The 16,011-nt window shown below is 43.2% G+C and overlaps 1 protein-coding gene across 1 annotated transcript in view; it reads left to right on the plus strand.

Moving 5' to 3' along the window:
- Positions 1–252: 252 nt before the first annotated feature.
- The window catches only part of BEND4 (BEN domain containing 4), a 28,284-nt gene continuing 12,525 nt past the window's right edge, over positions 253–16,011 (plus strand). The window contains exons 1-2 of the mRNA XM_065405650.1: positions 253–667; positions 8,940–9,503. Of these exons, the coding sequence (XP_065261722.1) occupies positions 253–667; positions 8,940–9,503 (979 nt within the window). The remainder of the gene's footprint in view (positions 668–8,939; positions 9,504–16,011) is intronic.

The following is a 16,011-nucleotide window of genomic DNA, read 5'->3' on the forward strand; positions in this document are numbered from 1 at the left end:
TGGGCAGGGGCAGGGGCCGGGGCCGGGGCCGGCCGCGCCAAGTCCCGCCCCCTACCCCATTATCACTAGCAGCGATTACCCTAAACACTTGCTCTTTGCCTCCCGTCTCCCTCCAGGCATTGGCGCGGCCGCCTGTCAATCACCCCGGCACCCCAGCTCACCGGGCTCCGCCGTGCCACAGAGACAGGCGGCGGCGGCGGCAGACGCAGCCCCGGCGGGAAGGGGCCGGGGAGCCGCCGCCGCAGCGGCGGGATGCTGATGATGATGGAGGAGGAGATGCAGGCGGCAGAGGAGGGGCCCAGCCTCCCCAGGCTCTACCGCCAGAGGAGCCCCTACAGCGTCCTCAAGACCTTCCCCAGCAAGAGACCAGCCCTGCCCAAGCGCTACGAGAGACCCACCATGGTGGAGCTCCCGCACCTCCGGCCGGCGGGGCAGCCCTTCCCGCCCGCCGCCTCCAGCAGCAGCGAGCCGCACCACTACCCAGCGGCGCCCGGCTCCTACCCCAGCGGGCCCGCCCGAGCCGCCTCGCTGGGCCACCCCAGGGCTCCCGCCCCGACACTGGGGCCCCAGGCAGCTTCCTCCTCCTCGGCCCGCTACAACCACGGCCAGTCGGGGGCCGCGGCCAGCGGCGAGGGCGGCATCAGCAGCAGCCTGGAGCTGAGCGCAGGTACCAACTCTTCTCGGCAACTTCGTGTGGCACTTTCCGAGGGGCGGGCGGGCTGCCGAGCGCCTGGGCTGGAGGGAGGCGGCAGAGGGGGGTTCCCCGACGGGGGACAGTCACCCTGCAGCGTGGGGCTACACGCGGGCCGCCCCCGTCCAGCTGGGGGGTGCACCTAATAAGGGGGGAGAGAGACCCTGCAAAATGAGGCTTTACCCCCAACACTTGGGGCGGCTGCTCCCCTATGGGGAAAGGGGCTCAGCCCCTGTGCGCATCCCCCTCCCTTTCCCAGGGCTGCTGTTCCCAGCAAGCGGAGGGGACGTGCTACTAGCACTGGGAGGATGCGGTGCCAGGGGCTCTCTCCGCCCTCAGTGACTTGTACAGGCATAATTATCTCACGCTTAATAACTAAAGTTCCTGCACACCCTTTGGTAAGTTAATGGTGGTACCTAACCCATATGAAACCTGCCCAGAAAGGACAGAGAGCCCTCGCTCTCTGCTAGGAAGAAGGGGCGGTTCCCTCTTCCCCCTTGTTGATTCCAGACAGCGAAGCAAACCTTTCACGCCTTGCCTAAACCTTTTGCCATTACAGGGATTAGTTTTCGGAAGGAAACCCACTCAGCAAAAGCTGCATCAAAGATTGCTGATGCCTTTTCTGTTAGGGCTCTCTTGAAAGCTAATCTTGCTGTCTCAGAAAAGTGCTCACCTCCGATTTCTACTTCTGCACATCATAATGTACAGAGACACGACAAGGCAGAAATCGTCCAGGTGCCCAGGACATCAATGACTTGATTCAATGAAATTTGCAAATCAGGGAAGGAGAATGGTCTTGGGCTTTTTATCATAGAAAGCAAATGATAATGGAGAGATTAAGAGGCTGTAATGAAGAAAAAGAAAAATAGATTGCTTGCTTCTTTACAGTATCTTCACACACTGTAGAGAGGAACAGGCGATCAAAATAATTTTTCTCTAAAGGTGTAACATACTAAGATGTTAAATGCATATCTTTCTTCTAGTGATGGTTTGGAGTTAAAACCCACATAGATCTTGATATGCAACCTAAATTTGGCATCAGGAAATGGGAAATTGCATCTTTAAGCAGAGTACAATCAAAAATGAATTACAATAAATCCTATATAATTGCATAGGTCATTCTCTTTAATGAGATTTTATTAACCTGACTGTCAGGCTTCTGAGTCAGGCAGATATTTTATCTTCTTCAACTGATAAAAGTGTCAGCTATAAACCACCATATAAATATTCATAAATCTACACATCTGTGGCAGCCTATCAGCATCATTCTTTTGGACATTAAAAGCATTCTAATTACTTTCTGTCTAGCAGAGCTGAAATGCTGCCTGTTATAGTATGTGCTTGGCAGGCATGATTGCTTTTGTTTGGCATCACAAATAGCAGCATCCTGTTTTATATACTGATGGTCCAGAAAATATTCAGGGTTTGACTGAACAGGATGAATATTAGGAAGCACCATCTGGTTTTGATAACATGGGGTATATTAATTCATCTGTTAATTTTTGACACATCATTGATTTATTTATTTAGAAAAATTGGATCCTGTTTTGGTATGTTGATGTTGCCTTTGTAAGAAATGTGATGACATTTCTTTACTAAACAGCATGATAGCCATATATTCTATTAATTAGACTATGTTTTAATGCATATTTTCTCTCCAGTTTATCTAACACATTACTACTTCCCTAAAATCTCTACAAATTTTAGTATGTTACCAAACAAGTTTAATCCTCTATATATAGTCTGAAAATTAACTACTTTGATGAACAAACTCCATAACCCATGCCAGTAGATCATACTTCTTCCTCTATAAAAACTATTGAATTTAAATAATATAACAGTATTATTTCACTGTTTTATGGTACACAGCCAAGCACCTACTGATAAACATGATACCTATGATTTCTTTACAGAAGTGGAATACTCTTTAGAAGATATGTATAACTGTCTGGTAAATAAATGTACAAGGCCTTATTTACAACAATTCTGTGCAGAAGTCCTGTCCTTTGAGAAGCAGGAGTTTGGACTTTCTGCTATATTATTGAATCATACAAGTATTTAGGGCCTGTTCCTAAATTTTGCCATTGACTTCAATTCCACACACCCCACCCCACCCCCACAATAAGAATATTGTTTGCAGAGTTCAGCACTATTGAGCTCTTGCCTCATTGCCTGCTCATCCACGCCATACTTTTCATACAGCTAGCCACACAGGCATGCACAACACAGCCTCCATAGTTGTACACTTTATGAGCTAAGCAAGAAGAACCCAGTGCAAAGGGAGAGTGGGTCACAAGTGGGGCCAGATTAAGGCACAGGCAGTATAGGCCCATGCCTAGGACCCTGCCTCCTGAAGTGATATTAGAATTTCAACTTTCATTTAAAAAAAGAAAGCCTATAGTTCTTATGGCTCTGAAGAAAATCTTGAAAACGTGAACAGAGTATAACCAATGCAGTAATGTCTGTCTGAGTTTGCAGACAGCCTGAAACAATAGCTCCAAGAAATGTAAGGTGGTCCACACATATCTATGTAGTGTTAAGTCCAAGCCCTACTGCTGAGAGTGGGGACTGCCAACACCATCCTGGCAGACAACTGTGTGTAGCTATGGCTACACTAGGAAAAAAACGTGTGCATTTACAATGAGGTACCTGACATGTAAATACACACTTTTTTTTTCCTGGTAGACTTGACCTGTATGTCAAAAAAGTGCAGTGGGCCTGGTTTATACACACAAAGCAGATATACTCTGGATGCTGGATGAGTACTGGGGAGGCCCAGCTGCAGCTTCCAAGCGGAGAGGGGTTCCACTCTCACCTCTACTGTCCCCAAGGGGAGGGAAAGCCCTGCTGCTGCTCCCAGGGTAAGAGAATGGCCCTTTGCTGCCATTCTTGTCTCTCTTGGGAAGTAGAGGATCCTTTCCACCCCCAGTCACCAGACCACTGCACTGGGGTTGGGCCCTGTATTGGGGTATATCTAGAGCCGTGGATTGCCTTTATCCAGTCTTAGTCACAACTCTGTCACATTCAAGCCAAAAATGTGTATTAATAATCCTTGAGCACACTTACTCTACTAAGAGCAACATCATAGCCACCCCACTTACTCAGAAAAGGCCTGAGTGAATAGACCGACCTTGCAGTGTGCCCTGAATTTCAGTAAAAGGGCTTTGCTGGACCAATAGACAAAGTGAATTGCAGAGTCAAGGGTTGTCACTGAGAATACTATACTGTCAGTAACATAGTGTTCAAAATTTAGGATTACCACCTAGAACATCCCAGTTAGTCAAAAGCCAGGATGATGCAGCTGTAGAGAGGAGGTTTGTAAGATGAACAGAACCCAAGCCATGTAGGGATATAGGGATTAAGGTCATCACTTTGAACATCACCTAGAAACCAACTCAGATGTTCTATGCTCAATACATGGACCACTATTACGCAAGCAGAATGCTGCATTCTTTACTAGCTGTGTTTTAATAGATGCTTTGTAGGTCATTTTGGACAAATCCAACTGGGAGGTAACAAAGGCCCTGGATCAGACAGACAGGCATAGATAACCATGGCAAGGTCCCTATTTGAGAAGACAGTGAACTCCTGGCCAGATATAAGTGGGGGGGGGGGAGATCACACTGCTGCTACCTGAGAATCTAAGGATAGCTTAGTATTTATTAGAAACCCAATCTCCATTAGGTCCTTATTGTGCTAAACACTGTACAAACACATTGCAAGCGACCATCCCTGTCGCAGGGATCTTACAATCTAAGTACCCAACAAAGACAAAAATATTCATTATCCCCATTTTGTATATGAGAGAACCAAAGCACAGAGACACTAAGGTTGGCAATTTCAAAATTACTAAGGGATTTGGCCCCCAAAACCATTAGAAATTAATCGGAACTGAATGGGAATTGGGCATCCAAATCTCAAGTGGCTTTGAAAATCTTACCCTAAGCAACTTGGCCAAGGTCACATAGGAGGTCTGTGGGAGAGCTAGGAACTAAATCCAGATCTGCTTAGTCACAGTCCAATATTTTGATCCTAAGACCATCCATCCTCTACACTGAAGAAAAACCCTAGAAGTTACCACTAGGGGTAAACATACCACAATTTGGGATGTGATGACAGTGATATTCCATCAACTCACTTCATAAGAAATTTTAAGGTGGTATGTGAACCAATGAAGTTTGGGAACTTCTGGTGTAGAGGAAGCAGATATTACACCCACTATCTCATCTAGATAGTTCCTCAGACACATAAGCATAACTACTGTCTGGTCTTATTGAGTTTCAGAAACCTCATTCTTATTGAAGCCCTGTATTGGTCAAGCACTGGGAAAGTTGAGAAACCACATAGTTTCAGTCCAGTGAAAACAAGATGTAGCGATGAGAGAGAGAATTGTAGCAGACCTGACATGGTATTATCCACTATTAGCCTGCACTCATAAGTGAAATAGTTCAGCTGGGAACTGTCATTCTTTTAATGGTCTGATCATGATCTATTAGTATTTTATGGGCCTGTTCTGGCAAATCCTCACCTCCGAAAAAAACTCCTGTTGAAGTCAAAGGGAGCTTTGCAAGAGTAAAGACTGGGAGAATCTGGTGTAATAGAATTACATGGTTAGTGAATCTTAAAGTGGAGCTAAAGCAATACTAGAATAACACCTTTATAAAACTATTTAATTTTAATTTTATGCAATCATTTCAGCAGAACACTTCTTGGGAAATACGTGTATATTTCACATTAAATCAATTAAGAATTATGGATCGGTGTTATTCAATAGCATTCATATAAAAAAACAAAAAACTTATCCATTTCTAAGTGATGATAAACTTTGCATAGTGCATTCATTTCTAACTGCAGTCTGCAAAAGTTAAAATACTGATTGCTACAATATGTGCTAAATGGGTAGACCTGTTTGTTTTTAATCATAAATAATGAATTTTCATTCTAGTATTTTAAGTCTCTTCTGTTAACTTTCATTTTTATAATATTAAGAATGGATGAAAGTTTTAAATATTTTTCCATATTTTCTGTTATTGAGTTGTACTAGATCCAATACTAAATTCAAAATTAAGCCGATACTCTTATTTCCTTTACACTTTGAGCTATTGTCATACTGAGTATGGCAAATGCACTCTAATTTTATAAAAATATTTGTTATTTTTGAGTATACTATAGACTTGATCTTTACTGATTTTAATGTACAATATGGTATTCCCCAACATTTATATTTGAAATGTCAAAATATATATTTTTTCTATCTTTTAGGAAAAATGTTTGTACAGTGTTTAATCCCATTTCAGTTGTTTCATTCATATTTTGTCCCCTTGCAACAAGGATACATAAAGAGTGAGTAACTGCTTTGTCAATTGGGACCATGATGATTAAAATGCAAACAGTAAATACAACTCCAGGTCTGGAATCGGATTATAGGATTAAAATGAATGAAAAATTGCTGTGCATTAGGATTTCAAAATTCCAATCAATATTATCCTTTGATTTTTTTTTTTCCTTTTTGCTAACGGAAGTGAAGACATGAGAGAAAGATACCACATCTTGAGACTGTTAGTGCTTAAATTTTTTGATTTTATGTCAATCAGAATGTTACATTTAGAAAGCTCCATTATCACTAGGTTTCCATTTCTGGAATTTATCTAGGTATTTATGTTTACATTGTATCTGGTGGGCTATACCACATTGTTTCTGGTTCATCATTCTAAGGGTTAAAGACAGCAGTACTTAAATAAGGTTTTAGTAGAGAGTAAACAACAACATTGAATGTGAGATTACATTGAGGTATTGTATAGCGTTGCTACTGGGGTACAAGGCTGAGTGCACGATGCCTTCCATTACTTGAGAAGAAGGCAGGTGTTCCTGTATGCAGGGCCGGTGCTACCATTTAGGCAAACTAGGCGGTTGCGTAGGGCGCCAAGATTTGGGGGCACCAAAAAGCAGTGCCCCCAATTTTTTTTATTTTATTTTTTTACAGCGTTCCTATGCCCCCTCCCCGAGCGCGCGGTCGCTGCTCCACTTCTCCCGCCTCCCAGGCTTGCAGCGCCAATCAGCTGTTTGGCGCCGCAAGCCTGGGAGGGGAGGAGAATTAGAGCGGGGGCGGCATGCTTGGGGAGAAAGCGGAGCAGAGGTGAGCTGGGGTGGGGAGCTGCCGCACGGCTCCCCGGGCCGGGGGGCTGGGGAGCTGCCACAGGGGTGCCTCAAGGCGGGGGGGGGGGAGCTGCAGCAGGGCTCCCCACCCCAGCTCACCTCTGCTACGCCCCCTCCCCGAGCACGCCGTCGCTGCTCCACTTCAGCTGTTTGGCACCGCAAGCCTGGGAGGGGAGGAGAATTAGAGTGGGGGCGGCGTGCTCAGGGAGGAGGCAGAGCAGAGGTGAGCTGGGGTGGGGAGCTGCCGCATGGCTCCCCGGGGGGGAGCTGCCGCGGGGGGGGCGCCTCTGGGCACGGGGGGGAGCTGCCACAGGGCGGGGTGTGCCTCAGAGCGGGGGTGGGGAGCTGCCTCAGAGCAGGGGCGGGGGGAAGGCTCAAGGTGGAAGTTTCACCTAGGGCGCGAAACTTCCTTGCACCGGCCCTGCCTGTATGTAGTAGCACTTTTGTAATGTTGGTTTTATTAACTGCTGGGGGTGAGAGGTTTTCCTACATTTTTAAAATAAAGAATGAGTGGTAGGAGAAAGCTACTATATATGTTTTAGTCTAGCCCTGCCTCTGGCACATGGCCTATACAGGAGCTTGTTTGTGGGTCCTCAGAAGCCAGCATGTGGCTGACATCCTCAGTTTCTGTGCCAGGAGATTTCTCCCCCAGCTGGATCCAGGAATTTTAAAGACCTTTATGCTGGTTTGGCCCTTTTACCTTGTGTAAAGGGGCAGAATGCTGGAGAGAATCCTAACCCATGTCATTTCAAATGCTCTTCAGGGAGAGTTGTACTAACCTCACTAGGAGCAAGTAGATTTTTCCACGAATAGACAGCCTTGTGGAGCCAAGAGAAGCACCATCTCTTGAAAGCATGTGGGGGAGTCTGCTGTTTTTTCATGCCAACTGTGTGGTGTTGGGCCTGGTCACCTTCTTTAAAAATTATGACCAAGATTTTCAAAAGCAACTAAGGATTTTGGGTGCTTACCTTGAGACACCTTAAAGGTGCTTGATTTTCAAGGGGCCTGCTGTGTTCATCACTTTCTGAAAATCAGGCCCCTTTCAGGGTGTCAAGCTGGACTCCCAAAAAACACAGACACACACACAGCAGTATTTAAGGGAGGCTCACATATCTTCCTCTAGATTCAGGAATGATTCAAGTGCTCACTCTTGAATCAGTGGAATCTGCACATATTCAGAGTCCAGAGTGGAAGGAGGAGATGCAAGGTCTAAGCACAAGACCAAGCACAGCAAGGAAAAACTCATGCCTGGAAGATTTGGTGGGAAGAGGGGAGCATGGAGCATAAAAATATCTGTATCTAACAGCGGAGGTGAAAGTGGGCTGGTAGGGGCTGGTACGGCGTACCAGTAAGGAGTGGCTGCTGGTACCGGCCAGTACGCAGCTGACGTTAAAGCGCTGCCATGGCAATGCTTTAATGTTGCTACCCCTTTTCCACACACCCCCTTCCAGGGCTGCCGATGGGGAGGGGTACAAAAGGGGCAGCTGCCTCGGGGCCTGGCAATTTAAAAGGGTCTGGGGCTCCTGGTCGCTGCCATAGCAGCAGCTGGAGCCCCGGGTCCTTTAAATCACTGCCAGAGCCCCAGGCGGCGCAGACTGGACAGTGTGGAAGGGCTGGCTGGGGGAGACTGACCCCCAGCCCTGCCCCTTCCAGGGGGCCAGAGCCAGGCCCCCATACCGGTAAGTCTTATCTTACTTTCACTCCCGTCTCACAGCTTATGTTTTGCTACAAGACAAATATTTATTTGGCCTTACACCTGTAACAAATTGTATCAAATTGGTGTTTTCTTCCCCATTTTCTTGTCTTAGTCACTGCTTAGCGCAGTACTCTTTCAGAGGGATTATCATCCCAATGCACTTCTGATTAACAGCAAGGTCACAAGGGTACTCTCAAAATAGAAGCAAAGTAAGAATGATTTTAATTCTCAATGTTACCAAAGTATTAGAGCGGGAAACAATTTTAATATGTTCAAAAAATACAGTGTAAGCTGCTCTAAATCATTAGACTAGCTGTGTGTGTGTTAGACTAGCTAGTACAGTCTGACATATCTTTTGCTTTAGTTTGCTGTGATTCATCTTTTCTTCTGTTTCAGAGAGTCGTATGATTCTGGATGCCTTTGCCCAACAATGCAGCCGGGTTCTTAATCTTTTAAATTGTGGTGGAAAACTACTGGACAACAATCACTCTCAGTCCATGATTTCTTGTGTAAAGCAGGAAAGCACAAGTTATAGTGAAAGACAAGAGCAGTGTCAGCTGGGGAAAATGGTCCATAGTCAGACGTCAGACAATTTAGACATAGAGATGCAGTATATTCAAAAGAAACAACAAACCTCAGCCTTTCTGAGGGTTTTTACTGATTCCCTTCAAAACTATTTGCTTTCTGGGAGCTTTGCATCTCAGAACACCTCATCAGTAAATGATTTTGGCCATTTGGCAGATGTGGATCCACTTTCAACCTCTCCAGTACACACTTTAGGTGGATGGACATCCCCAGCAACCTCTGAATCCCATGGTCACCCATCATCATCTACACTTCCAGAGGAGGAAGAGGAGGAGGAGGAGGGATACTGTCCCCGATGTCAAGAGCTAGAGCAGGAGGTAATTTCACTACAACAAGAAAATGAGGAACTCCGGAGAAAACTAGAGAGCATTCCAGGTAAATATTCCCAGGCCACGTAATATTTTATTTATGTTAACATCAAATTTACTTTATGTAATATACTGTACCTAGATTATAGTATTAAAACTAGTTTTTAAATGTTATAATGGGGGTTTCATTAGCACTTGCCAAAACAGAGGAACTCATGTTAAGGCTCCAACCGTAACTTGCACAGTTGTGCCAGCTATTACACTTAATTTTGCATCATATACTATATTATCTGCTGATAAATGTCCATATGAACTGCTAGACTTAGACACATGTTGTGAATTCTGGATAGAATGTAATTATAACTCTGAATTTGCTTCGTTTGGGGGCATTTAAGTCATTGTAAGTAGGTTGTCATGGTACTTTAAAAGACGTGCTTTCATATTGATTGCCTCTGCCGTTATTTAAATGGGGATTATAATTTGCAAACCTATTTATTTCCTCTTTTCTTAAAAAAGCACCTATTCAAAGGTCACATGTGTCCATCCTTTTAACAAAGTGGATACAAAATTTAAATTGAACTTTATCCTCCTAAAAAATACACCAAAGCCGTCAAACTTAAAAACATTCCTCCCAACTCTTCCCACACATCTCCAGGAAGAGCATGGGAAAAGAGAGTATCTTTGCAATATGCCCTGAAAGTTGAACTCTGTCAGACCAAAGCAGGGAGAAAGAGGCCAATATATGTTCCACAGTAGAAAATTCCTCACTGAAAACACTCTCCACCCTTTTTTAAACCTGGGGGCTATTAGCACTTGAGGTCAGCTGAGGTGTTTGAGCTGTGGTATTGCATAAGAACAAAGTATCTTGAATCCAAGCCCTTTAGACCTTAAATATAGGTAAAAAGCAAAACCTTGAGTAGTACCAGAAACAAATGGGAAGCTAGTGAAGACTAAAGCACACATGTAACATGCTCCTTTTTGGATACACACAAAACTAGTGGATTGCAACCTTCTGCATTTGCTAAAGGTTTTGAAAGTTTTTCAGGTGTAGTCCCATATAGAGCGCATAACAGTAATCCACCATAGACATGACAAAGGCATGGATAACTGTAGAGGGCTGCGCCTGAAGAAAAATATCAACCTGCTAGCCAAGCACAAATGAAAAAAAAAAAAAAAAAAAAAAAGTACGCTTGGCCCCAGTTGTTTCAACGTCCAGATGAAGATCCCAAAAGACCCCAAGTTACAAATCTGAACAAAAAGTGATCAAAGCAGTTTACATAGCTTTCACTCTTTCTCTTGGTCTTCCCCTCAGCTGCTAATGTTGTCTCTTACTTATCTGGCCCGATCCTCAGTCAATGAGCTCTTGCCTAGTGTGACTGTAACTCTTGGAGGGGCAACACTGAGAATGCCTACTCAAGGCAAACTGCAAGGGATAGGGCAGACAATTCCGAAAACTGGTGGTCTATTCTATAATTAGATTCACCAACCCAGCAACAAAACAGCTTCTGTAATACCACACTGGTTATCAAGAAGCCAAAATACAGTTCCCTTTAAGCAATACAGCCTTTATCTCTAATACCACACTGGTTATCAAAAAGCCAAAATACAGTTCCCTTTAAGCAATACAGCCTTTATTTCCCATTAAGATAGCCAAGTCTAATATAATGAGAGATGATTAACAATCTTATTCACCATACTTAAAATTCTACCAATCCCAAGGGACTGGACACATTGTCCACCACCAGGTCAATGAATATTTCAGATCTCACCCAAATACATGCTTACAGCCAATCCTTATTAACTAAATCTAAGATTTATTAATCAAAAGAAAGAAGAGAGTTGCTATGATTAAATAAAAAATAAAAATAAATAAATGGAGATATACCTATCTCATAGAACTGGAAGGGACCCTGAAAGGTCATCAAGTCCAGCCCCTGCCTTCACTAGCAGGACCAAGTACTGATTTTGCCCCAGATCCCTAAGTGGCCCCTTCAAGGATTGAACTCATAACCCTGGGTTAAGCAGGCCAATGCTCAAACCACTGAGCTATCCCTCAATATACATGCAGATATGAGTAAAGTTCTTAGATCAGTTTCAGGGAAATCTAAGGATTCCAGGTACTGCCACAGTTGCTTTGCTATCAAGGAGGACATGAGTCCACATTGTAGTCCAAAGCGCCCCAAAAGTTCCAAGAGCGCCAGGAGTGAGTCTGCTTAAAAATCAAATAGAGAGGATGTCTTATTTGTTGTCCCACATTCTGACTTCACTCCAGTGTGGTTCTGCCAGCACAGAGGCTGACTGTCTAGTGTGAATCAGTGTGATCTTATCCACAGACTAGTTAGCAAATTCACAGCACAAGACACTCTCCTCTGTAGCTGAGCACATAACTCTGATCAGCAGAAGTGTTTTGGATGGTGAATCAAGCCTTTGCAGGGTTTATGAGGGAACCAAAGAAACTTTATCACAAGATTCTATAATTCTTTGTGACAGTATCATACTGTAATAACCCTCTGTCCCCACCAGTGCTCCACATTTTTTCTTTACTGTTTCATTTGTTGCAGGCAGTCTGTATACCATGGTGACCTGTTAGAGTAATGCAGGTGAAAAGATGGTTTAAGGGGGCAGTATGTCAGGACAGAGACCATTATAATGTCCTATCAGATCACTAAAAGAGTGCTTTACTGACTTCGTACTTTTTCCCTTCAATGCTGTATGGAACTGAACTGGTTCTGTTAGCCTCCAAAGAAAGACCAATACAATAAATAATTTTTTTAAAGTAGGCTTGAATGGGAAATTTATGGTCTGTCCTCAAAATGGAATATGATACTCCTGATGGCAACATTATAAATAAAAGATAAATGCAACAGTCTGTTCCCTCTTCTCTTCTATAGCAGTCTCAGAACAATTCTCTCCCTTTCTTTCAGATAGTGAGCATTTTCTACTTTTTGGTATGTAACCCCCACACTACCCCCATGGAGTTTCAAGGAGTCCGCATTCTAAAAATAGATGCGGCAGCACATTTCTAATGGGAGCTATGCAAAACACCATTTGCATTGCTGACAAAAAACAGGGGGGAAAGGGGTTTTCTGGGGATATACAAAAGCAATGAAGTTGTTACTTTGATAGAATTTTTACTGAGGAAAAACTATACCTGGACCATTTAGATACAGATGGGGGAAAAAAAATAAGACTTTCTGCCACCAACTCCTCTCCTCCACCCCTAAGGTCCTACATTGCCGTTTGAGAGGTCCTCAGTCTAGTGGCAGCCTTTCAGCTTGTAGTGTGCCCAAGCGTCAGTCGTAGGTAGACTGCCTGAAAGGATGCTATGAAACATGCCATTTGTTCACCAAGGAGTTGAAGGCATACAGAATGGGGCAAGGTACTACCTGTAGGTAAGGTTTACTCATGTATATTGCTAAAACTGAGACAGTTACAATGGTAAAATGGACAACTTATTTGTGAAGCTCTAAGTACCTACATGGGAACAAATATTTGATAATAGGCTCTTAAATCTAGCAAAGGCATAACCCAATCCAATGGGTGGAAGTTGAAGCTAGGCAAATTCAGACTGAAAATAAGACATAACAGAGAGAGTAATGAATCACAAGAACAATGTACCAAGAGTTGTGATGGATCATTGGCAAGTTTTAAAGCAAGATTGGATGTTTTATCTAAAAAATGTGCTCTAGTCCAATCACAGCTACTGGACTTGAGTCAGGAATTAATTCAGGGAAGTCCTATGACCTGTGTTCTGCAGGAGGTCAGACTAGAATAGATGATCACAATGGTCCCTTCTGCCCTTGGAATCCATGTACAACTTGGATCTGAGGCACGATATATATTAAGTGCCCCAGGGATTCAGTTCTTACATAGAGTCTCACAAATTATGAATATCTCACAGCTTTAATAATAATCCACATACTGCTTCCATTCTCACTGTGACCAAAAGGGAGGTGGCATTGATGAGTGGTTAAAGAAGAGGCCTGGGAGTCAAGAGATCAGGGTTCTCTTCCTGGCTTTGGCTTGCTTCATGGCCTTGGACAAACCACTCAGCATGCGCACATGCATGTGTGAAAGAGTGATACTAGGCAATTTATGGGCAGAGAGTTTTCGGGAGGCAACACAGGGATAGCCATCTTCTTTTGCCCAGCCACAGAAAATACTCCAGTTATTTCTTCATGGGGGAGTGGATGAAGAAATTAAAAAGTGTGGGGGACTAACAAGAGAACGTGTGCGCAGTAGCCAGAGGGTGAGCAGGGTAGATTGGGCAGCCACAGAAGATATGAAAAATAAGTTTTTCATTGCTGTTTTTTTTTTAAAGCCTTGATGTTCACTTTGAATCACTGTCTCAGTTTCTGTTGATGCTTTGAACATTTTAATCTGATCTTTCCACTCCTGATCAGCTTTCCAGCTTCAAAGTGTGAAGTCATCTTACTAAGCAAACCTTGAATTAAATTAATGAATGTTTTGCAAGGACTAGTGTGTCAGAATACCCTTTGAATTTGTGTGGTATAGCTGCTCTCTCGGCTTTGCAACTTCATGGTTCTGGTTTAGTTTACTAAAACAGTCTGTTCCAAATACACAAATTCTTACACCATACACTCCTATTACTATACATGCTACAGTATCTTCTGCTGCTATGGGCCTCATTCACCTTATTTTTTTCCCCATGCTTCACATTGTTTGCATGGTAAATTCTATGGAAAGTTGCTGTGGGAGAGTTTTTGTTGCAAGCCATGGAAATCAGAGCAAAATATGTAAAAAGTTATGGATCAACCTTGCTAGAATAAAGTCCCTTTGGAGAATTGTACCTCAAATTTAGTTTTTGTGGGGGCAACTCCTAATCTTCTAGTTAAACTTATAGTAGCTACTGCCCCTCTCCACCTAGTCATCTTTATCGGCTCAAGGTTCTTTATTATTCATTAGCAATATAAATGTGTAAAGAGGTTTATAGAGAGTGCCCCTGCCCTGAAGAGCTTACAGTCTAAACTGAGATGTAAAGGCTGAGGGGAGGGGACAACCAGTCAGTAGGGAGAAAGAAGAAGAGAGGACAAGAGTGACAACAAGAGCAAGAAGGGGTTTTCAGATACAGGGGCAACCTGGAAAGCAACAGTAGGATATGGATGTTTCAAGTTAGGGGATGCTTTGCCACCAGTTCTCTTGTGTGTCTCTAGTAGCATAGGGCTTTTGACTGCCACTATAGGTCAATTAGCCTGATCTTCTATGCCCCTCTCCTGTTGATTCCCCTGCTCCGAATTAACTTTCTATATGCTGTTCTCAGTAAAATGTGTACTGTTTTCTTATTCATGCATCCATCAAATTGCAAAAATACCAAATTGTCAGCAGTTTTGAAAACAAACATGAAAACCACGAATTCCTGGCAGATATACAGCCTTTTTCCTATACTGCTGTAACCTCTGGGTCCTCTCATCACCTTTTCTCCACCTCACTGCACCCCATCACTTTTCTTCACAAGCTGACACATGCAGCTCCAGCTATCTTTCAGCTTCTCTCCACTTCATGGGTTCTTTCCTGTGTACCCCAGGTCCCTTTGAATCTCAGCTCCAAGATCTATGTTATTCTGTGAATGCAAGTTGTTAGTGAAATATGTTTTTGGACAAAAATAATACAATCCATGTTATTCAGAGTACTTTTCCAAATATATCAGGGTGAAAAGCAACTCAGTTTATCTGACCAAAAATCTGTACTACCATGTACTTTCTAAATAGGGGGTTTATAAACATTGTTCATTACATCTTTTTGACAGTCAAGTCCCAATTCAGACATACCCTGAAATGAACTTAAAATGTCTTAAAATGAAGACTCTCTCAAGGTCCAGCAAGCAAGGACACCAGTCACTTGCAAAATACATTCAAATCCAAAGATGGAATAGAGAAATCTCCTTTAGGGATAATACCTAAATGAAGGTACTGTTGATTTTTTTGTCTGGAGTATTTAAAGATCGACAGTACCATATGATGGGAGGCATAAAATGGCAATAATGCCATACATCATTTGAACCTGAATGGCAGAGGAACGCCAGTTAAATGTTTCAGCTACAATGAATATTACAGTGCTGAACACGTCTTCACCAATAGGCATCGATGTGTATTTGCGCATGTGTGCACAAAGTTCTTTTAGAGTAGATTTTTTTCCATTTACTCTCATCCTGTGGTCAATGGCCCAGCCAACTACTCTTTAAAAGTGTGAAAACAACATAGTCAAAACCATCACAAGCAGTGCCCCAAAACATATTTTGTGCAACACAAGAAAGCAAACTGTAATACGGCTAGTTCCTTAGAGTAGCTACAAAGTCTTATTACTTTGATCAATAAACAGTGAAGTTCCAACATCACCTTATGCATGTCCTGTTTCCACAAAGCTTGTCTACTTCTCAGTCATCCTGTGAGTTTTGCTGAATATTCTAAAATATATGTATGACCCCGTTCGCTCAATTTACATTTAGTTTCTTCAAAAATCCTTCTGCTTTTTTACTAGCTCTGGGCCATAGTCAGGAAGAAGTCTGATATTTACCTGAGAGTTTATTTCTCCGGGTTGCCTTGCCACCTTTAGGA

The sequence above is a fragment of the Emys orbicularis genome, chromosome 5, assembly GCF_028017835.1.
Source record: "Emys orbicularis isolate rEmyOrb1 chromosome 5, rEmyOrb1.hap1, whole genome shotgun sequence".
Taxonomy (NCBI): domain Eukaryota; kingdom Metazoa; phylum Chordata; order Testudines; family Emydidae; genus Emys; species Emys orbicularis.